Source organism: Quercus robur, chromosome 9 (genome assembly GCF_932294415.1).
Source record: "Quercus robur chromosome 9, dhQueRobu3.1, whole genome shotgun sequence".
Lineage (NCBI taxonomy): Eukaryota > Viridiplantae > Streptophyta > Magnoliopsida > Fagales > Fagaceae > Quercus > Quercus robur.
Window position 1 is genome coordinate 21,020,030 of NC_065542.1, and position 21,552 is coordinate 21,041,581.

Sequence of the window (21,552 nt, forward strand, 5' to 3'; positions counted from 1 at the left end):
CTAAGTAGTAAATTTGTGTATTCCCAGTTCGAAGAGGTCAATTATATGTGTGTATATATATATATTAGAACTTTAAATGTCAGAGTTGGAAGATGATACAAACTAGGGACTATTTTCTATTAGTTTAGAGTTGTAACAATTCTCAAAATAGATTTTTAAACTTTAATATAAAATGCTGTAATTAGAGTAATATTATTTTTATATAGGTTCTCACATACATCGCTTTTGACACAGCCCATTGGTTAAATATCTCATTAAATATGCCTGTGATTTGGTCTAAATCAAGTTGTAGGATAGAGAAGTTCATTTGTTTGTTTGGCCAGAGCCAAATATAGGGACCGTCCTTTTAGCGTGGTTAACAATTTGTTTTATCCTAGCTATATTTGTGCATAAAAATGCCACAACAATTAATGTTTAATTAAATAATAATCATCCATCGTCCCTTTTCTTTTTTATTTCATTTCTTCCTCGAATCAAATTATTTATATATTTTTAAAAACAAAAGCTGTTGGGTATCATGTGTCTTTGTTTTTCTATTGAAAAATCCATAGGATTGATGCAGCTGATGATCCAAAACTCTTGACTCAAGAAGAGTATGCGTGCATGAAAATTTGTTGGGGTGGTTAAGCTGCGATGTGTTAAAAATATATGAAAGATGGGGGGGTTTGTGGGGCCCACACTTCATCGATTTTTCCTGTGGAGTTTAATAAATTGAGTTTTTATGTTGTTTGGTGTTGTGTGGCTCACCCAACACCAAACAAATTTACATGTAAAAGAAAGTGACCCCATCTCAACCTAAAAAAATAGAAAATATCATCCAAAAAGAGGAAAAGGATTGAGAGAAAGAGCAAAAAAATATAAAATGGTTGAATTTGCACCACCCAAAGCAGGACCTAATATCTCTTCCAGCCAATAGCATCTCTTCTTCCCATATCTCTAACTCTCTTTAACAACCCCTCCCATTTTTCTATTTTTCTCTCTATTTTCATAATAAATCAAAATTATTAAAAATATATATATGAATGGAAAATAAAATCACCCTAAAAAAGCACAAAAACAAAGACTCTTTCATATCATACATAGAAAAAATAGAAACAGAAGTCAGTTGAAGCTTATAACTAGCTGTCCTACTATTAGTCTATTACTACTCACTTTGTGTTCAGCGTCTCTTACTCCCTTCATTCTTCTTCTTCTTCTTCTTCTCAACTACCTGGAAGTTTCTCTCTTTCTCATTCTGTAGTGGATTCAGGTATGCCATTCTTGAACACCCACATAGAGCTTTCTTTTATATATAATTTTTCTTTAAAACTCATTTTTAATGAGTTAAACTTCATTCAGTTTTGAGTATCCTAACTGAAACTGTTACAACTTACAACCTTTATTCATCTTCTTGTTTTCATTGTCTAATGAGTCATTGGATTTCCTACCTTTCATTCATTAACAAGTTGAGAGGCAAAGAATATCAGATGGAGAAACTATTATATAATTATATTATGGAATTTCCATATATGTTTATTGAATATAGAAACAACCCTTCATTGATACTAACGCAAGTTATTCACTGAATCTATGAAATAAAAATTGGTTTCTGTTAAGAATTGAATCTGTCATTTGCATATGTTTGAGCTTTGGAAACTTGTAATTCTGCAACAAATGAGAGAGATGGATATAGCATGAGTATCACTTCAGATAGAATAGAATGATGGACAAGAACACATGTGACCAACTTAGTCTGTTAAGGGAAATCCTTAGTAAATTCCAAAAATTTGGGACTAAGGTTTGATTGTTATTGTTGTCTTTTTCTTTTGAAAAACAAGATGAAATCTTTTATCATCAGAATTCACTAAGTGTTATCTATGCTGTAATATTCTTGTACATTTTTTTTAGTGCATAAGGTATCTGCTGGTTACTGGGTCTGCTTGAATTGGAAACACATACACTCCTTACATAATGTGCCAAACCAATCTTGTGAACAATTTCTTTTGAGAAGAAAATAAAATACTCATATTTTTTTGTTTTCTTTTTTATTTTGGTTTACCAGAAGAATATCAAAGTTATTTGGGGTACATCTTGGGGAGAAGCATAATCAATTCGTTGGGGCTTCTAATTTGAGTTCACTGAAGAACTAAAGTTTACATATATTTGATTCTCCAAAATTGTTAGACGTGTGATGGTAATTCTACATACACGAAAAGAAGCCATATGATGACCACAGCTGCAGTCATCGGGCTTAGTGCGGGGAAGAGGCTTTTGAGTTCCTCCTACTATTACTCTGATCTCACAGACAAGCTCTCATATGTTAATGATCATGCACTTGCTCACAATCAAATCACTTCAACTAAGAAAGTGATAAGTTCCAAAAAGTCATCTAATTATAGCCCCAGTACTTTTACATCATCTAATCAGCAAACACAGTCTATCAAGGCTGTCAAAGAACATGTGAATATTACCTCTTCTCCTTCAGCTGAAGAGCCATGGGTTCAGAGACACACTAGCCTTGAAGAGGAAAGTTCTGATCTCAATTATTCAGTGGAGGCACTTCTTTTGTTGCAAAAGTCTATGCTGGAAAAGCAATGGAATCTTTCTTTTGAGCGGACAGTACTAACTGACTCACCAAGAGGAAGAATTCTCAAGAAAATACCCGTCACTTGTTCTGGGGTATCTGCTCGGCAAAGGAGAATGACAACAAGGAAGAAAAATCTGAACAAAAATGGTTATATGATGCAACCTTGTACAACCAAGCAGATGAGATCCATGATCAGTCCAGAGCTGCTTCAGAATCGTTCAAAGGGTTATGTCAATGGTGTATTAAGCGAATATTCACTCACTCATTCAGATGTTGTATGCCTGTCAAAGAAAATTAAAACTGGTATCTCCTTAGAGGAGCACAAATTGAGGTGACAACATTTTCTCTTAATCTGATGGATTTTAACATGCTGAACTGTTTTTATTTATCTCCTGTTAACCTTCTATTCCTAGTAGTTCTTCCATTCATGAATATATATTCTGCTGGAAGAAGACATTTAGAGAAACCAGTTGATACATAATGCAAGTGTTGATTTGCTTATCTAAAGTTAAACAACTGAAACCCTAGCGGTGCCTCTGGCTCCCCAAATGGGTGAGATCAGATTTGACCCACGGTTCCCCATATGGGGATGAACTTGACTTCTTCTAGCACCAAAAGAAAAAGTGATCAACAAATGTCAAGAGGATCTGTTTTGTCCTCTTTATAAGTAATGATGATTTGACCCTAGGGATATGTTTTGCTTTCACCCTTACAGAAGTTAAACAATTGCTGACAGTACGTATTTGTCTAATTTCTTTTGTGCTCATATCATTTGCATTGCAATACAAAGTGTACTCAAAGTATTCCCTTTCTACTTCTGTATTTTTCATACCAATACATTGTTCCTTCTATTAAAAAGTATGCAATTGTAATAGTAAGTGTGTTTCATGGAAGCCCCTTAAAATTGTTGTGTAATTTTTAGTTTGAAATAGGATGGTAGGGGGAGAGATACAGAGAGAATATCCCTTCCTGAAATTTTCTGGTTTCATAACTGGCTGTCATTTAAGATTAGAGTATACTTTATGACTCTTCTGGCAGGAGAAATCTCTTACTGTCTTTCTTTCTAATTTTTGAAATGGGACAACCAGACTGAAGGAGAGGTTAGGATGTGAGCCTTCTGATGACCAACTTGCAACTGCATTGAGGATTCCTCGTGCTGAGTTACAGTCAAAACTGATTGAGTGTACTTTAGCAAGAGAGAAGCTGGCAATGGGTAACATTCGTCTGGTCATGTCTATTGCTCAAAGATATGAAAACATGGGTGCTGAAATGGCTGACCTGGTTCAGGTGATCATCTGTTTCTTGCATGATTTCAAATATAAGATATCAGTGAATCCATAAACTAAACTACTGTTGACAATGTGGATTCCTGTTAGAATAAAGCCTTATTTTTTTCTTGTTTAGGGTGGTTTGATTGGACTACTGCGTGGAATTGAGAAATTTGATTCTTCAAAAGGGTACAAAATTTCAACTTATGTCTATTGGTGGATACGTCAGGTAAGGCTAATTTTTCCAATTAAGATTAGTAAATAATGTAGCCTAAAGCAAAAAGTCAAAACATATTGCTATCAGCTTCTAATCATCCCTGTATTTAAAATTCTTACTATAGTTTAACCAAGTTTGGTTTTTGGTTCAATTTTACCATGTGTGATTGTGTGAAACTTGAAGCTACTAAAGATGGTGATCCCTTAATTACCCACACAAAAGAAACAAGGAGCATAAATATTAGTAAAGTAGACCACGTGAGAATAATCAACTCTGGTTAATTTTCATTACTCATTTTTCATCTTTCTCAAGATTTCTTTGGACCTGGGTCATTTTATCACTGCAAATACAAGGAAATATCCAATGTCATCCTTGCATCCACTTTTCTATGTTCACATTGAGAGGTGTTCTTACTTCAGAGTCACTGACCCAGTTGTTTACTTCTGGCCGTTGTGTTTGGCAATGATGTATAAGAGCTAGTAGAGAGCAAAATGCTAATCACGTCACCTTCTTGAACTAAAAAAGAAATGAATTGCTTCTTTTTTTATTTTTCGCTGGGATTTTTATTCATTTTTTTAGTGTCCCATGCCATTTTAGACTGAGTAATGAACTGGGATATCTCTTACCTGAGATTTTTAAAGCAATAAATTCCATTCTACTGTAAAATATCTTTCTGCTCATGACTCTGAAATCAATGCCTTCAATAATTATTGGAAATCTAACCTGATATTCTTACCAGGGTGTTTCACGAGCATTAGTTGATAATTCCAGAACCTTGAGATTGCCTACTCATTTGCATGAAAGGTTGGGTTTAATCAAGAATGCAAAAATTAAACTTCAAGAGAAAGGAATAACTCCTTCAATTGATGTAAGTTGATTATCATTATCAGATAAGCAACAACTTTCACTACATTTAATCTTTGGCACACTAAAATATCAGTGAACATGATTAATGCAACCTATAATAACTTATAATCACAAACTGGAATGTTTTACCTTTTTGTCACCTTGCCTGTGAGTCATCTTTTTGTTTCCACCTTTGTTTCAGAGAATTGCAGAATGCCTGAACATGTCAAAAAAGAAAGTCAAGAATGCCACAGAGGTACTACATGTTCAAAATTGTAAATTGTCTAGTACATTATGCTTCTTGGTTTAGTTGCGTAAACATGCTTATTGTATAATGAAATTTTATGTAGGCAATCAGTAAGGTCTTCTCTCTTGATAGGGAAGTGTTTCCATCTTTGAACGGACTTCCAGGAAAAACTCATCATAGTGTAAGTTTGGTTGTTGCAAGTTTTTTCGGTTTGTGAAAAGTTTTTTCCTCATCATTTTACACTTCTTGCATATATTATTTGTTAACTTTTTTTTCTTTATTACTATTTCAGTACATTGCAGATAATTGCCTTGAGAACAACCCATGGCATGGAGTAGATGAGTGGGCGCTGAAGGTAAAAGAAATAATTAATTGAAAATATAAGACTCAAATGTGTGTTAGCAGGCAGTATTTCAAAAAACCATTTAATGATTCCCTTGAAAGTGTTCCTAATCAAATGAATTAGTTTGTATTAATTATTGTTAGCTCCAAAATAGTTCTTTGGGGCTCACCTCAAACCTTATGACTTGATTTTGAAGAATGAGTCGCCCAAGGGATCAAGGTCTTGACACCATGTTTCACATTCCTCATGCTTTTACGTAGGAGCTTCTTATGGAATTTCAAGAAACAATTTGTACTGTGTATTTTTTCTTAAATAATCTGAGTTAATTCTTTTTACTTTAATTTTTTAGTGCTATTTGTTTTTTTAATGAATTTTACAGGACTCATGATACCTGTGTTGTGATATCTCATGTTTATGGCAAGATTGACTTTTAGCGATAAAGACCTCTTGAAATAGCATAGGCCAATGATCATGGAACCCATTTCTCAACTAATCATGTGCTACATCTAGCATCAGGAAATTCACAGATGACCTATTGCTGAGTTCACGACCTTTTGTGTATTTTTGTGTGCTTAACTTGTTTCCTGAATAATGATTGTCTGACAACTCTTTACTCTGTATTCATGTTTCTGGGCTGGTGAAGAAATAATAAATGTTGCCTGTAATACATTTGCAGGATGAAGTAAACAAGCTCATCAATATGACCCTTGGGGAACGGGAAAGGGAGATTATACGTCTTTATCATGGTCTGGATAATGAATGTCTTACCTGGGAGGATATTAGTAAACGGTAACTGCAAACTACATAGTACTGAATTCTTAGTAAAACCAGATGTGATGCTTTCTTATAAACTCTTTAGATGCATGAGAATGTTTTTTCAAAATAAACTAAACATGTTTACCTACACTAATCGTAAGCTCCTATGTTATATCTCGTGTGCCTTCAGTGAAATTTTTTTTAATGGATATCAAACTAAATATATGAATAATTTTTTATTCTACTAAATAACATTTATGTGCGCGTGTCTTTAACAGGATTTATTGTATACGTTATTTTCTCAGGGTTTGGCTTACTTCCAATATTTTTTTAACTAGAGGTCTTATTTTGTTTTAAATACACAATGAAAAGTATTAGTGAATTTTAATCTCCACATTTTATTTAGTTAGTAGATGATGTGACAGTTTTTTATTAAAACAAAAGGAGATTACATTTAAAAAAGTACTGGAGGTAAGTCAAACCTATTTTCTCAAATACATGAAAATTTCATCAAGTTTTTTTATATAATTCAAGACAAATATTTTCGTTTGCTAAGTTGTGTAATTATCCTTTAAATTAATATTCTTTAAATATATTTGAAATTGAGGTTTTTTTTTTTTTTTTTCCTAGTTAAATAAATAAAAGATCACACATTAGAGAATAACAATAGTTTCAAACAAAAAACTCTATACAAATCAATTAATTTCAAATAAATTAAACTCTTTGATAGAAAAACTTTCAGCTTGATTTTTGGTCATGATAGTATTTCAAGTGAAAATGTGTTCTGCTAAGTTTTAAGGTTGTCTTAAGTTAACTAACTGCTATGTTTGACTCTAAACATTAAAGGTTGGATCATGTATTGGTTGTGTTTATTGACTTTATGCTTATAGGATCCTTCTTGCTTGCAGAACTGTAATAAATAATTAGTTTTATATCTTTTCTTCTTCTTTTTTAACAATTCTATTGTGCTTACTCTGCAGCATAGGTTTGTCCAGAGAAAGAGTCAGGCAAGTTGGGCTTGTTGCCCTAGAAAAACTAAAACACGCCGCAAGGATGAGGGAGATGGAGGCTATGCTGGTGAAATACTAATTTGCTGCATTTCATCAAAGACCCCATGATTGTATATATACAGAAAAGAAAACTGTATCTTCAATTTGTTTTGCTAATCAAAAATAGTTATAGAAGATTATGTCAGGGTTTATGACCCTAACTTTCTGTAACAAGAATTAAAGAAAACACTGATTAAGAGCCTGTAAGTTGGAGCGGAATTTTTTTCATGTATCATATGTTGGGAGGGACAGAATCTCTTATGTGAATCAGATCTCATTTTCTTTAGTCACAGTACTGAACCAAGAAGTTTCCTTCAGGACCTTGATGTGCAATTAGCCAACACTGTTTTGAAGTTTACATTCAACAAATACATAGAAAAACAAAAAACGGAACTAAATTTTTTTAACATAAACTATCAGGAATGCTTTTCAGTGTGGGAGTTTTAAATGAATGGCAAGAAAGCTCAAAATACCCTTTATCGTCCCATCAGAAGCAAGAATTGAACGTGGTTCTTGATTATGCCGATTTTGAATGGAATAGAAATAGTACCTAAAGAGATTAGAGGAAAACGTATCTTTTATTTGGAACAACAAAAGTTTTACAAAACAAGTTATTGTCTTCTATCACTATAACATGATTAAAAATGAAAGAAACTGCTTAGGTCAAATACATCTGGCCCAGGCCATGTATGAGATTTTGTATTGCCTTCCCCCTCTATCCCCTGGCTTCAGGCGTTCCAGACTTCCAGTGCACACAAGAACCATGAATTAAAGAGGATTCATGAATGTTACCTGTTGAACTAGAAATTTGGGTGAGATTATACAGCAGAAATAAGTTGTCATCAACTACAAGCCTCAATCAAGTTTAGAAAATTCAATGGATTTTAAGTACTAAGATGCAAATAGAATAAGAGTGGGTTGGTCATATTGGAATAGATACAGCAGAAGCATCATTTTAAACTTTAGACCTGTTTCTGAAGGTTTTGATGTGTAGGCAATTGCTGATTCTGACGTATCTATCAAGCATGTTTCATGTTAACCAAAAATAAAATAATAAAATGAAGGAGAGATTTATGTTTCTAAAAACAATATTTTTATAAAGATAAGCAAGTGATAAAGAAGTATAAAACTCAAGCATTCTCCTCTTTTAAAATGAATGATTATTTACTTATATAAAATAAATAAATGATAATAAAATTAGAATTTACCAGAATGGCAGAATCATGATTCTGGAAAGCTATCCCAGCTTTCTAGGATCCATGTTCCTCCAGCAAAATATTAGACCACCCTAGTAAGGATATCAAACAGTTGAAGCTGTGTAGTGTAAGCATAACATAAAAAGTATAGCTTGCCGTCCAAAATGCATTTCCACAGTAGCATCTTTAGAAATGTACCGTCAGTATATACAATAATCAAATAGTATACCAAACCCCTTTTTTTTTCTTTTTTCTTTTTTTATGAATAGAAAACTTAATAGTACACCAAACTATTATCATCATTGTTCATGCAAATCATTTTATGGTAATTATAGCCAACTAAATGCGACAGCAGAGTTCTACTATTCAAGAAGCACAAATCATATCTTCACAATGAGAAATTAGACAAATTGTTTAGTATATGGAAATTAAATCTTTTTTGTGTTTTATCTAACACTTTAAAAGGAAAGAATGTATAGAATCAACATTCAAATGTGGCAGCCCTGATTTTTTTTTAAAAAAAAAATTGATAAGTAAATAATCATTTTATTAATAAGAAGAGCATCAAAAACTATCCTTGGCATTAAGGGCTTTTACTTCGTTGATTGGTTTATTATGTGTCGTTGTTTTGGGGAGACAGTAGATCACTTGTTATTACATTGTAGAAAAGCTTATCGGTTGTGGTGCTTTGTTTATAGTACCTTTGGGATTTCATGGGTCCCCTCTGATACGGTGTTAGATCTTCTTTTTAGCTGGTGGAATTGGTTGGGGAAGCATTCATCTCACATTTGGAATTTAGTTCCATTGTGCTTAATGTCGTGTATTTGGAGGGAATGCAATCGGCGGACATTTGAAGATTTGGATAGATCTGATGACCAAATGCTTGCTCTCTTTTCTTATTCCCTTTTTGATTGGGCTAGGGCTTAGAGACTCACATCTAGTGATTCTCTTCATTTCTTCCTTAGCTCTCTTCTTCTTTGTTCTTAGTGTTTTTTTTCATTTATGTTCTTTCTTTTCTTGTACGTTTGATATGCTAGTGCTTCTTTGCATTTAGCAATTTTTTGAATATACATGTTTCTTACCTATCAACAAAAAAAAAAAAAAAAGGCATCCCCCATTAACTCGAAAAACAAAAACAAAAACAAACACAAAAAACAAAAAGAAGAAGAAGAAGACTAATGACCAAAGTCCTCTTACCATCAAACAACAAAGAAGCAACAACATACGTGTTTCTGCATTCTTCTAGCAAATACAACACCAGTTAACTATAATCATACCCTTCTCAAGAAGATTGTCCCCTGTCAAAATGATCCCTGATGCAGCTATCCAACCAAAAAATCCTATCCTGTGTGGAACCCTTTTCTTCCAAACATTCTTCCATGGAAACCCAAAATCCCAGTTTCCTCTGAAGACTTCATAATAGGATCTAGTATCAAACTGTCTAGAACATGATGGCCTCCAACATATTAAACCTGATATTACCATTAACAAAGCAATAAACTAAATGCAAGAGAAGTAATAAGGCTAAACTTCTTTCCACAAATATGCATTGCTTGATGCTTTGATATGTCATGCAGAACAGTAATATTATTTACCTGAACAGCGGTAATGTCCCAGTTGATAGACACAAAATAAAGAAAAAAAATCAAATGAATATCACCATCCTACATCTATATCAACTTGGCCCCTTTTTGTGTTCTTTGAACTAATGCTGTAAAGTTCAAGACAAGGAGATTACAATTATAGAAGTACTGTTCAGAACTTCAGATACGCCAGCAAATCAGGCTTTCTGTGGCTCCGTTTCAGGGCCTGTCTTTCCACTCCAATAGTTCAACCAGCAGGGCGTGTTTGTAAAGCTTATGCTGGAAGGCAACAAATAACTTAAAGCAGACCAAAAGAAATCAAAAAACAAAACTTAGTGCTAAAAAGAAGAAATATAGTAAAGATTTGCCCACAGAACATTCACAAGGAACTAAGAGCTCCATATTATATTTTGTAGTTTACAAAGGGAAGTGCCATTCACTGGATCCAAGAGAGCAAAAAATAAGACCAAGGCCAGAATAGAGCATGAGAGGAGCTCCTTGATTTTCTGTTTCTCTTTACTTTTAATTTTTGTGCATGGTCACAAAATACAGTGTGAGAAATTATTACCTTTGATTTGACATTTATGTTCTACTCAATGAATATTTTGCCCTCATTCTTTCATATAAGAGTAAAACCAACCTCTATTTCTGGTTTGAAGCTTTGACCAGTAGTTTAACATTTCTTCCTTTCCTGTATTTCCCAACACTCTGGAAAATGGAAATGCCATTATGTTTATAGATTGCCAAAAAGGGATGAAGAACTTCTGCAAAGTAAACATTACAAAAATATTGCTACTTAAATGTATCCGGGCATTGCAACTCAGTAGTACAAATTGAAAGGATTCACCAAGTCTCCAAGACCCAAACTCCAGAAACCATGGCTCTTTCAACTGTAATACATAAAATCTACTTTATAAATTAAATTAAATTAAATCACAGATCATATCAATGGCTGGAAAAATCAAGGAATCAACTAGTAACCAAACCAAACACCTCATGACAGAGATCAAGAATTGATGTTTTTTCTTGAAGTATCAAAAAAAAATTACGATGTGAGAGAGAGAGAGAGAGAGAGAGAATACTTTCTGCAGATGTTGAAAGAATGATGAAGAAATCATGCACCAAGACTTAACAAGAATAGTCATAGTAATGGCACCTCCCTAGAGCTAGAATGATATAATTGACAAAAAAGAAGACCAGAAACATAAATGAGCCCCCCATGCTACCAGAAGATCTACAAGTTATAGGTTGCAGTGCATAAATAAAGGTTCTCTATCAGATCATATGTATTGATTAAACTTATGAATGCAGTTTAGAACCCCCTGAGTTCAAAGCGAGGATTTACACATGCAAGTCCAGAACAGGAAGCTTTCAACCTTATTCTCAGTGTTAATCTAGCAAAGATGCTCAGTAATAATGGCTAATGGCTGAAATCTAATGCTATTTTCATATAGAAACAGACTTTAATCAGTTTAGTGAATAGTAAGGTATGAGATATGAATGACACAGACCAAGACCAAGGTATCAAAATTGCATACGATATTTGAAGTACTTCAGGGCAGGCATCCAACTGGAGAATTGGAATGTTGCTGTAAAACATACTTTTATTGGTCCTTGAGCAGCTGGTTATCCATAACAGAAATTCCCTGCGTTCTGCTTTTCATCCCGTCTCTCATATGTTCTTTTCTCTTATACAGTTCCTTCAAAAGCCTCCAAGCATTGACCTCCTTTCCTGGTTTAGAAAAAGCAGAATTGTTGATATATAAAAGGGTACTTTCACAAGGGATGAACCCTTTCTCATTGTGTATGATTTTTTTGCTTCGGCTCAATTTGACACTTTCAATTTTCTGTCCAACTCTGGTCACAGAGAGCCACAGATTAGTTTGTTGTAAGTTAATGAATTAGGGGACACCCCTCTCACTCGCATCTCATTTAGAAGCTCACTAGCCTGGCCCATTTTTCCCACCTTACAAAATCACTAATAAGCACATTGTAGGTGTTAGTTTTGGGAACAATGCCTTAAGTTACCATTTCACTATAAAGTTTTACTGATTCCTTTTATTTCCAATCTTACCATGTCCAGAAACCAAAGTATCATAAGTAGAAGCATTAGGGACAAATTCTCTTTCCTACATTTCACCAAATATTTCGTCTGCCCCTCTCATGACATCAAGTGTGTTTATTTTCTAGTTTTTCTTGTGCGATTAGTCTCCCTTCTTATATATATATATCCTAGATGAAAAGATAATACAACAGTTTAGTAATGAAAATCGTTAACATGAGATCACAAGCAATTTATATAGCTCTTAGGAGGAAGCTTTGGATTCCTACTCGGAGGAAGCTGATCAGCCCCTAGTTGTTGAGCCAATTGCTTTTTCTCTACCTTCAGCCATGGCAGAACAATCTCTTGTAGATGAGAGAAGTGTGGTGAGTACGGATACTTCACAGAATCTTGAACCTCATTCTGATTGGTTTCAAAAGAGATTCAATAATTTTCATAGTTTCCTTGGCACGTCCCTTGAGGGTTTAGAAGATCAAGCAACAGAATTTTTACTGGCTGTTGAAGCTGAATTATTTCGAAGGGCTGAGGTGAATAAGAAATCATGTGGTTCAAAAGGTTCGGGGGTGAAAGGTTTAAGAGAGTTGAAAGGGTTGTTTAGTTCCATAAATTATGGCTCTTCATCTGCTAGGCGTTGTGGTATTAATCGGAATCGGGTTCTTTCCATTGATCAATGAATTTGAAGCTTTTTTCTTGGAATGTCAGAGGTCTGAATGAAGCTGGCAAGAGGCTTCAGATCCGCAACTTGTTGCGATCCTGGAAGGTAGATATTGTGTGTTTGCAAGAGACCAAACTAGAATGGATTACGAGAGGTATTGTTCGAAGTATATGGAGTTGTCCATATGTAGATTGGCTGTACTTGGCCTCAGATGGTGCTTCTGGAGGAATTTTATTGATGTGGGATAGTCGAGTTGTGGAAAAGGTGGAGGAAGCGGTGGGGCATTTTTCGGTTTCTTGCAAGTTTAAAAATGTAGGCGACCAATTTGAGTGGGCTTTTTCAGGCGTCTATGGGCCAAATTTGAACAATAGGCGTAAGTTGATGTGGGAGGAACTAACCGGGTTGATCACTTGGTGGGATTTGCCTTGGTGTCTAGGAGGGGACTTTAATATTATCCGTTTCCCTTCTGAGCGGTTGGGGGCTGCTACCTTCTCTAGGGCTATGTTTGGATTTTCTGATTTTGTTTCTTTGCATGGGTTGATGGACATTAATATGGAAGGGGGCCTTTATACCTGGTCCAATTCTTCCTCTGCTTCTCGGCTAGACCGGTTCCTTTTCTCCCCTACTTTGGCTGATCACTTCACTCAGTTCACCCAAAAAAGGATGTCTAGAGTTCTTTCTGACCACTTTCCTATATTGTTGGAGGGTGGGAGGCAGCGAAGAGGAAAAATTCCTTTCCGTTTTGAAAATATGTGGTTGAGGGTGGATAATTTTGTCGACAAAGTGAAGATGTGGTGGGCTTCCTACTCGTTCCAAGGAACCCCAAGTTTTATTCTTGCTAAGAAGTTGGCTGCCTTAAAGTTGGATTTAAAAAAGTGGAATGAGACCGAGTTTGGCAATGTCACTTTCAAGAAACAAGACCTTTGGAACAAACTGAATGGTTTGGATGCTAAAGCGGAGACTCTTAGTCTATCTGTTGAGGAGAAGTTAGCTCAAACTAATCTTCGTACAGATATTGAAAAGTTGACTCTTATGGAAGAGACTAGTTGGAGGCAAAAGTCTAGGGTGTTGTATTTGAAGGAAGGGGATGCCAATACCAAATTCTTTCATAGAATGGCTAATTCTAACAGAAAAAATAATGGTATTGAAAGCCTAATGGTTAATGGTACCTTGTCTTCGGATCAGGGTATAATTGCTGACTACATTACTCATTCCTTCATGAATCTATACTCTGAGCAGCAGGTTGGGCGGCCATTTCCGGATTCGTTGGTTTTTCCAATGATATCTGGTGAGAATGCGGATTGGTTAGAGAGGCCTTTTGAAGAGGCAGAAATTTTTGATGTCATTCAAAGTTTTAATGGTGATAAAGCCCCTGGTCCAGATGGTTTCCCTATGGCTTTTTTCCAAGCTTGCTGGGGGATTGTTAAGCCTGATCTCATGGCTGTTTTTCATCATTTTCATGCCATTGGTCAGTTTGAGAAAAGTTTAAATGCAACTTTTATTACTCTCATTCCTAAAAAACATGCGGCTAATGAGATTGGAGATTTTCGGCCCATTAGTTTGGTTGGAGGGGTTTATAAAATTATTGCTAAAGTCTTGGCTAATCGTCTCCGCTCGGTGATGGGGGATTTAATCTCAGCTTCCCAAAATGCTTTTGTGAGGGACAGGCAGATCCTTGACCCTGTTCTTATTGCTAATGAATGTCTTGACAGTAGATTGAAGTCTGGGATGCCGGGGCTGATTTGTAAGTTGGATGTTGAGAAGGCCTTTGACCATGTAAACTGGAATTTCCTGCTGCGGATGTTAGAAAGAAGTGGTTTCTCTGCCAAATGGAGACAATGGATCCTCTTTTGTCTATCCACTGTCCGTTTCTCCATCTTGATTAATGGCTCTCCTTGTGGATTCTTTGGTAGCACTAGAGGTTTGAGGCAAGGTGATCCGTTGTCTCCTTTCTTGTTTGTCTTGGTGATGGAAGCTCTTGGAAGAATGTTGGATAAAGCTGTTCGTGAAGGTCGCATGTCGGGTTTCAGTGTGGGTAACTTGGAGGGAAGATCCAAGGCGGTGTCTCATCTCCTTTTTGCGGATGACACTCTAATCTTTTGTGAGGCTGATTTAGATCAGATTTTGATTCTTCGTATGATTCTTATCTGGTTTGAGGCGGTGTCAGGCCTAAAGATTAACCTAGGCAAGTCAGAATTGGTTCCAGTTGGGGTAGTCAATCATTTAGACCTTTTCTTGGTTGTTCTGGGCTGCAAGCAGGGCTCTCTCCCAATGAAATATCTTGGTCTTCCTTTGGGTGCTAAATTCAAGGATAAGACTATCTGGAATCCAATTCTGGAGAAAATGGAGAGGAGATTGGCGGGTTGGAAACGCTTATATTTATCCAAGGGAGGTAGAGTCACCCTAATCAAAAGCACCCTTTCTAATTTACCCACTTATTTTCTGTCTCTATTTCCTATTCCTGCTAATGTGGCTAACCGAATTGAGAGGCTCCAGCGGAATTTCTTATGGGGCAGTTTTGGTGATGATCCTAAAATTCATTTGGTTAAATGGGCTACTGTTTGTTCTCCTATTTCTTCGGGTGGCTTAGGGATAAGGAAGCTTAGACTCTTCAATGAAGCTCTGCTTGGGAAGTGGCTTTGGAGATTCGGGATTGAGGAAGATGCCCTTTGGAGGGAAGTGATAGAGATAAAATATGGATGTATGTGGGGGGGATGGTGTACCAGAGCTGTGATTGGCCCTCATGGTGTTGGTTTATGGAAAAATATCCATCAGGGATGGCCTTCCTTCTCTAGCCATATTCTATATGATATTGGTGATGGGTCTAGAGTGAAGTTTTGGCAGGACCGGTGGTGTGGAGAGACTTCTCTTGCTGTTAGTTATCCGGACTTGTTTAGATTTTGCAGGAATAAGGATGCTAGTGTGGCTGAGCTTATGATGTCCACCAATGGTGTCCGCTTTTGGGATGTGAGATTCGTTAGGGGTGTGCATGCTCGGGATCTAGAGGCTATGTCTGATTTCTTGGAAACCATTTATGGTTCTTCTATAAGGGGGCTAGGTGAGGATAAATTGTGTTGGATTCCTAGCAAAGTTAAGGGTTTCTTGGTTAGTGATTATTATAGAATTTTAGCTGGCTCCGCCTTCTTTGGTTTTCCTTGGAAAAGTATTTGGAAGCAGAAGATTCCCTCTAGAGTTGCTTTCTTTGTTTGGACTGCTGCCTTAGGGAAATACTTGACGATTGATAATTTACGTAAAAGGAAGGTATGGATTTTGGATTGGTGCTACATGTGTAAGAGAAATGGTGAATCGATTGACCATCTATTCCTTCATTGTCCTTTTGCTTCGGATCTATGGTCTATGGTTTTGGGTCTTTTTGGAGTTTCTTGGGTTATGCCACACTCTGTTTTGGGGCTACTGCGTTGTTGGCAAGGCAGCTTTGGTCGTCATCGAAATGGTTTTATTTGGTCTATCATTCCTCATTGCTTATTGTGGTGCCTTTGGAGGGAGAGGAATAGTAGATGTTTTGAAGATTCTGAGAGATCTATTCCGGACCTCAAGCTTCTCTTTTTTAGAACTTTAAGGGATTGGTTGTTTGCTTTGCAAAATAAATCTTTCCCTTCTTTTATTGTTTTCCTAGACTCTTGTAATTTTTGTATTTGATTTCCTATCCCTTGTTCACTTCCGGTGCACTTGGGTGTTTCTTTTTTTCAATATATCTTATTACTTATCAAAAAAATTTATATAGCTCTTAGTAGCTATAGTGGCTAGAGGCTTGGTTTCAGTGAGAATCACTCTAAGCACTGATTACTTCATAACTCCATTATGGGAGAAGGGCCAGTTGAGATATAGCTCATTGGCTTTTCAAAATTAAGATTTCTTTGCACTCCAATCAAAACCAGATTATGTTATCACAGGAAATTCTTCAAGGTCAATATGGTTGGCACAAATCCAATGGAACCCAATCTGAGTTGGGTCCCAATTTGAATGTAAACTGCAGAGGATTTAGAATTTCCATGCCAAGAATTCAATTATACAAGTTCCCAAAAGATAACTGCAAAGATGAATCACAACTATGTATGCACTTCAATAAATGTAATTGATATTACAGAACAAGCTACCTTTCAGTGCCAACTATCTAAGTGAAAAGACCTAATATTTTTAACAACATATAAGGGCAAGACGTATTTACAGAACAAGAAAATAGGAGAAAATAAAAATGGAAAACTATGTTAATGTCAAGGAAAATTAAATTTCGATATCAATTCTTACAACAAAAATTCCAGTCATGACAGGCTGGAACAATTAGGACAAGCTAACCTGTGACTTCAGAATCTGAATCTATGCCTAATGAATACACTCTTAAAACCAGAAACACTGCTCCATCTCAACACAGAGTTCATCGTCTCTTTGAAAGAGAACCATGCTGCTTATCCAGTAAGTCTTGAAAGGATACAAGGGACCACCCTTCCTCAGTTTGAGCATACAACTTTTGATTTAAGTGATCAACAATAATGCTGACGTTCCCAAATCCATATATCTGGTGCCCATTGTGCATCCTTCCCACCTTGGGCTTAAATAGTAAGCCATGTTGTTGGGCATGGGCTTCAATAACTTCTTTCAAGCTCATCTCAGCACCACTCGTATCATCCACATAGGTTGCACCACTGAAACTCGCAGCAGCTTGTTGTGCTGCTGCTTTCTGCTGAGCCTCAAACTGTCTTTGCTCAAGTACCCTAAAATAGCTAATGTTCTCTTTCAAACCAGGTTGGACCACCTCCAAACCTTCAACAGTCTGGTTCATCATCTCAAGACCACGATTAAGCTGATACCGGATACTTTCATTTGCAAGAAGTTCCTTCGGAAGAAGTTCTTTCCAACCCAAATACCATTTTGTTATCTCCTCAAAGTTTGGGCTTGCTTGTAACCAATGATACAAGACCTGTAGCCACTTGGAAAAGAAGAACCTCTCCATCATATCAACCATAAGATGAATTGGTACATCAGAAGCCCACTTCATAACCCAATAAAACTCATCAAGCTTCTGATTTGCGGGGTTTACTTGAAACTCTTGCAGAACAAGCTGCAACTTAGGAACTATAAATCTACGCATAAGCTGTTCCCAACTCGCTGAATCAAACACGGTCTTCCAAGGTGACAATATGGTATATGCAGACACATCACTTGGATGCCAAGCACCAAGAATTTGACTCAACTTAACACGTATCGTTTGATAAATACCCTCCAATTTGTGTCCCAAATACGGTAACCATGGATGCACCCAAACATGGATTGGAACAGTTTCCCGTAATGGTTCCCAAGAGCCCACTGCAGCAGTCAATTTAGGCATTACAATGTTATCCAAAATAAAATGGAGAACTGATGGAGGTAACAACTTTTCCCAAGAATCCATAAACCGAAGCATTGGTTCCGGGTCCCTAGCCTGCCAAGTGTTGACACCAGAAATTCTAACGGCCGGTAACACAACCTCGGATATCAATTGGGAATAAGGCGAAGCAGTATCCCAGATATCATGACATTCTTCACCCTCAAGTACACTCTTCCACAAAGATACAGCCTCTAACCCGTGAAAGGGATTCTGAAGAGGATCCCATCCCTGAAACACTCTAATAAACAAAGGCAGAGCATACGAGCAGGCAATGCAGGACAAGTTACACAACTTGTAATCCTCAGCAAATTTACTCCTCAACGCACTGAAACGCTCCGCAAGTGAATCCAATGTCAACTTCCCCGCCGAATCCTCTTCCCCCAATTGATCCAACACACTCATTATCTCTCCCATACTATACAACTGCTTCTTCTGCCTCTCAGCCTCAACTAACAACCTCTCCTTATCCGCCTTCAATCGCTCTGCCGTGGCCTCCTCATTCCTCAAATCCCTATCAATCTTCTCTATTTCAAGCTCTGCCAAGTCCACAATAAGCTTCACATTGTACTGAAGCTCCGGCATTGGAACATCATCCTCCCTCGCCTTCTCCTCAGCATTCAAATTCTCCAAATTCGTCAACACCCGGACCTGCGGTCCCCTCATATCATACACTTTCTGAACAACCTCAACCTTCTCCCCTTGCTCCGCCTTTCTCGCCAACAACTCATCCGCAGTAAGAAACTCCTCATCCTCCTCCTTCCTCTTCCTAGCCTGCTTCAACCACCGCTTCCCTTTCCCTTTCCCCGCACTCTCACTCCCCAACAAACCCTTCTTCTTATCCACCTCCAACTCCTTCATTCCCACCGGAGCCGCAAACTTCTCCGCCTCCTTGTAATCATTAAACCCCATGCCCATTTTCTTCGGCCGCAATTTCGCCTCAATGGGGGCCACAATCCCTTGCGCATTCTTCCCAAGCCCACCACCTTTGTACCCCATTTTCTCCAACAATTTCATACCAATCCCTTTCGTGTGCTTCTCAAACCCACCAACAGAATTACCAGTACCACTCACAAAACCTTCATCTTTCGCTCTCTTCCCCTTATCCAATTTCACCTTCTCAGCCCTCTCCTTCTCTCTCCTCATCGCCCCTTCCTTAATCCTCTTCCCAAACGCCGTCGGCAAAAACTCCTCCTCCTCCACCTCCGCCTCCTCCTCTTCGTTCCGGCTAACTCCATTAGTCCCCGAACCAAACCCTAGACCCGACCCGGAGTTGAACCCGAGGCCAAGACCGGGCCTATCGTCGGCGATATCTTCCTTCGAATTTTCTTCAATCTCTTGGGTGGGCATGACGGTACCGGTGGAGATGAAACTGACAGGCTTTGTGAGGTCGGGTTTCTTGTGAAGATCGCGATTTTTGCGACGCTTTTTGGAGGACGAGTAGTCATCGGAATCGGAGGCCGAGTCCGCAAAAACGCCATAGAGAACATCATCCTTGGTTTGAGAACGCTTATCCTTGCGCTTCCGGTAGTAGAACTCGCCATTGATCCATTGTCCGTCCTCGTAATCGTTCTCCATACCGAACTTCTCCATTTCTTGATAATCATCCATCTTCAACAACAACAACAACCAAAAACTAAACACTAGGGTTTCGAGTTTCGAATTTGCAAGAAACCAAAACCGAAAAAACACACTAGGGTTTTCGAATTTGTAGTAATGAGACTTAGAGAGCTAACCGTGTGGCAGTAGTACTTGGTGTTGTTTCAGAAAACAACAGTTCGGACCCAAAGCTCGCAATCGGGTGCGAGTCCGAAAGTGCACAGAACAGAAGAGAAGACCAGAGATTCGAGCTTTTGAATTTGATTACTAAAAATTTATGTTTAGCTTAAAAAAACAGACCCGTTGAGCCGACATAACTCATGTGGGTTACAAAGAGAAGCCCAATATAATAGTATTAACCAAATAGGGCTGGCCCAAGTCCTCCGAAAACAAAAACGTTCTCACCCTTTTAAAAAAAAAAAAAAAAGCCTCCAAACCAACCCCATTTATGAAGAAGCCCAAAATATTTATGGTATAATTTTTTTTTCCTTTTTTAAGGTTGTGAACCATTTTTTTCATGAGTGATGTTTGAGATACTAAAAATTTTATTATATAAGGCTTATAAATTGATATGAAAATTTCATTAATTAGATTTTTTAAGTTTGTTAATCACATTCATTATTACATTTTTTTTTTTTTTAGAGTCATTCATTATTACATTAGTTTATAAATATTTTGTAGTAATTTTTTAGTTTTCCTTTTCTCGATTCTTACAAGGCCTCCAAAATATTAGACTAATAGAAACATAACTCAATAGCTTGAAACTTTATTTTTTGTAAACTAATATCCTATACGATAGACTATTAACATTAGCCATCTAATCTCTCACATAACCACACACCAAACAATTTCTAGCTCTTACTTAACACCAAATATACATTTAAAAATTAGATTGCAATTTTACTTAACCATGCATTATCTTATATCCAAGATGAAGTAAACTTCTTCTTTAAAAAAATTATAAAAAAAATACTTTTTTTAAATTGTACTTGAACTATAATATTTAATTATCTATATAAATATAAATTGATTTAGTTAGTATTAATTCATCAAATTAACCTTAGATTCATTATTATTAAATTAATGTTTAAATAAAAGTCCACTCTTCAACTTATCACCTTAGGTTTCAAACTATACCTAGCCAACCCTGTATCCAAAAAAAAAATCATATTTGTTAAATAGGTCATATTCCATTAACTCGAGTACTAGAATAGCCAATCCTCAATATGACACAAACATAACTCACCAACAAAAATTGCCACTCATAACCCAAAGAGATGAACTTAGATTAGGTGAGTGTTTTGACATCAATGAGTGGGTGTTAAGATATTATGTATGTTCATTTTCTTTTGTTGTTTTTTTTTTAAGATAGAATTTTTAATATGGATAAAATGTTCCTCCAATTCATTACGTGACAATTTGAAAAACAATCTATGTATACCTTTAATCATCTGACATATTTTAAAGTTACATGACTTTTTAAAATATTTTAGCAGATCATGTCATTAAAATACACTATTGTGCGAGGCCAAAATAATTAGCCCTATTGGGTTTGGTTCAAGGAGCACGAAGGCCCAACCATCAACCCATTTAATCCAAGTAGGGCTAAGCAAATCAAAGAGGAGTTTTGACCAAAGGAACAAGTAGCCTGAGGAAGGCGTTCGGACAAAAACGACTTGAAGAAGGTGAGAGGAAAACTACATGAGGGCGAGGGTTATGATACGAATGAGGAAACAATGACTAGTGTAGACAAGAAAAAGAGGAAACGTCTCTAAAAAGCTA

General features: G+C 36.7%; 3 protein-coding genes across 6 annotated transcripts in view; 1 reads left to right on the forward strand and 2 right to left on the reverse strand.

Annotated features, from left to right (window-relative positions):
• Positions 1–1,083: 1,083 nt before the first annotated feature.
• On the forward strand, positions 1,084–7,559 carry LOC126699385 (RNA polymerase sigma factor sigA). 2 transcript variants are annotated; one of them, XM_050397145.1, is made up of 10 exons: positions 1,084–1,249; positions 2,042–2,897; positions 3,655–3,853; positions 3,971–4,063; positions 4,791–4,919; positions 5,100–5,153; positions 5,248–5,325; positions 5,437–5,499; positions 6,164–6,276; positions 7,224–7,559. In XM_050397145.1, exons 2-10 carry the CDS (start codon positions 2,203–2,205, stop codon positions 7,330–7,332), a joined length of 1,533 nt encoding a protein of 510 aa, XP_050253102.1. In that variant the 5' UTR covers positions 1,084–1,249; positions 2,042–2,202; the 3' UTR covers positions 7,333–7,559. The 2 variants fall into 2 exon arrangements, with proteins under 2 accessions (XP_050253102.1, XP_050253103.1); XM_050397146.1 differs by having other exon boundaries at positions 7,229–7,559.
• Positions 7,560–8,538: 979 nt separating this feature from the next.
• LOC126699387 (pentatricopeptide repeat-containing protein At5g14770, mitochondrial) overlaps positions 8,539–21,552 on the reverse strand; it is a 30,356-nt gene continuing 17,342 nt past the window's right edge. For 2 of the 3 annotated variants that reach the window (XM_050397160.1, XM_050397161.1), the window contains one exon: positions 8,539–8,580. The gene's annotated coding sequence lies outside the window, so the exon portion shown is untranslated. The remainder of the gene's footprint in view (positions 8,581–21,552) is intronic. The other variant, XM_050397159.1, reaches the window with a different exon arrangement.
• On the reverse strand, positions 17,018–20,061 carry LOC126699389 (septin and tuftelin-interacting protein 1 homolog 1). The gene is made up of 2 exons (XM_050397162.1): positions 19,908–20,061; positions 17,018–19,782 (listed from the first exon to the last, which is right to left on the reverse strand). The coding sequence occupies exon 2, from the start codon at positions 19,780–19,782 to the stop codon at positions 17,185–17,187; it is 2,598 nt and encodes an 865-aa protein (XP_050253119.1). The 5' UTR covers positions 19,908–20,061; the 3' UTR covers positions 17,018–17,184.

Coding starts and splice junctions, on each gene's coding strand:
- LOC126699385 (XM_050397146.1), top strand. CDS start 2,203: ATGATGACCACAGCTGCAGTCATCGGGCTTAGTGCGGGGAAGAGGCTT. Junction 3,854..3,970: donor AAATGGCTGACCTGGTTCAG/GTGATCATCTGT, acceptor TTTCTTGTTTAG/GGTGGTTTGATTGGACTACT. Junction 5,154..5,247: donor AAGTCAAGAATGCCACAGAG/GTACTACATGTT, acceptor AATTTTATGTAG/GCAATCAGTAAGGTCTTCTC.
- LOC126699389 (XM_050397162.1), bottom strand. CDS start 19,782: ATGGATGATTATCAAGAAATGGAGAAGTTCGGTATGGAGAACGATTAC.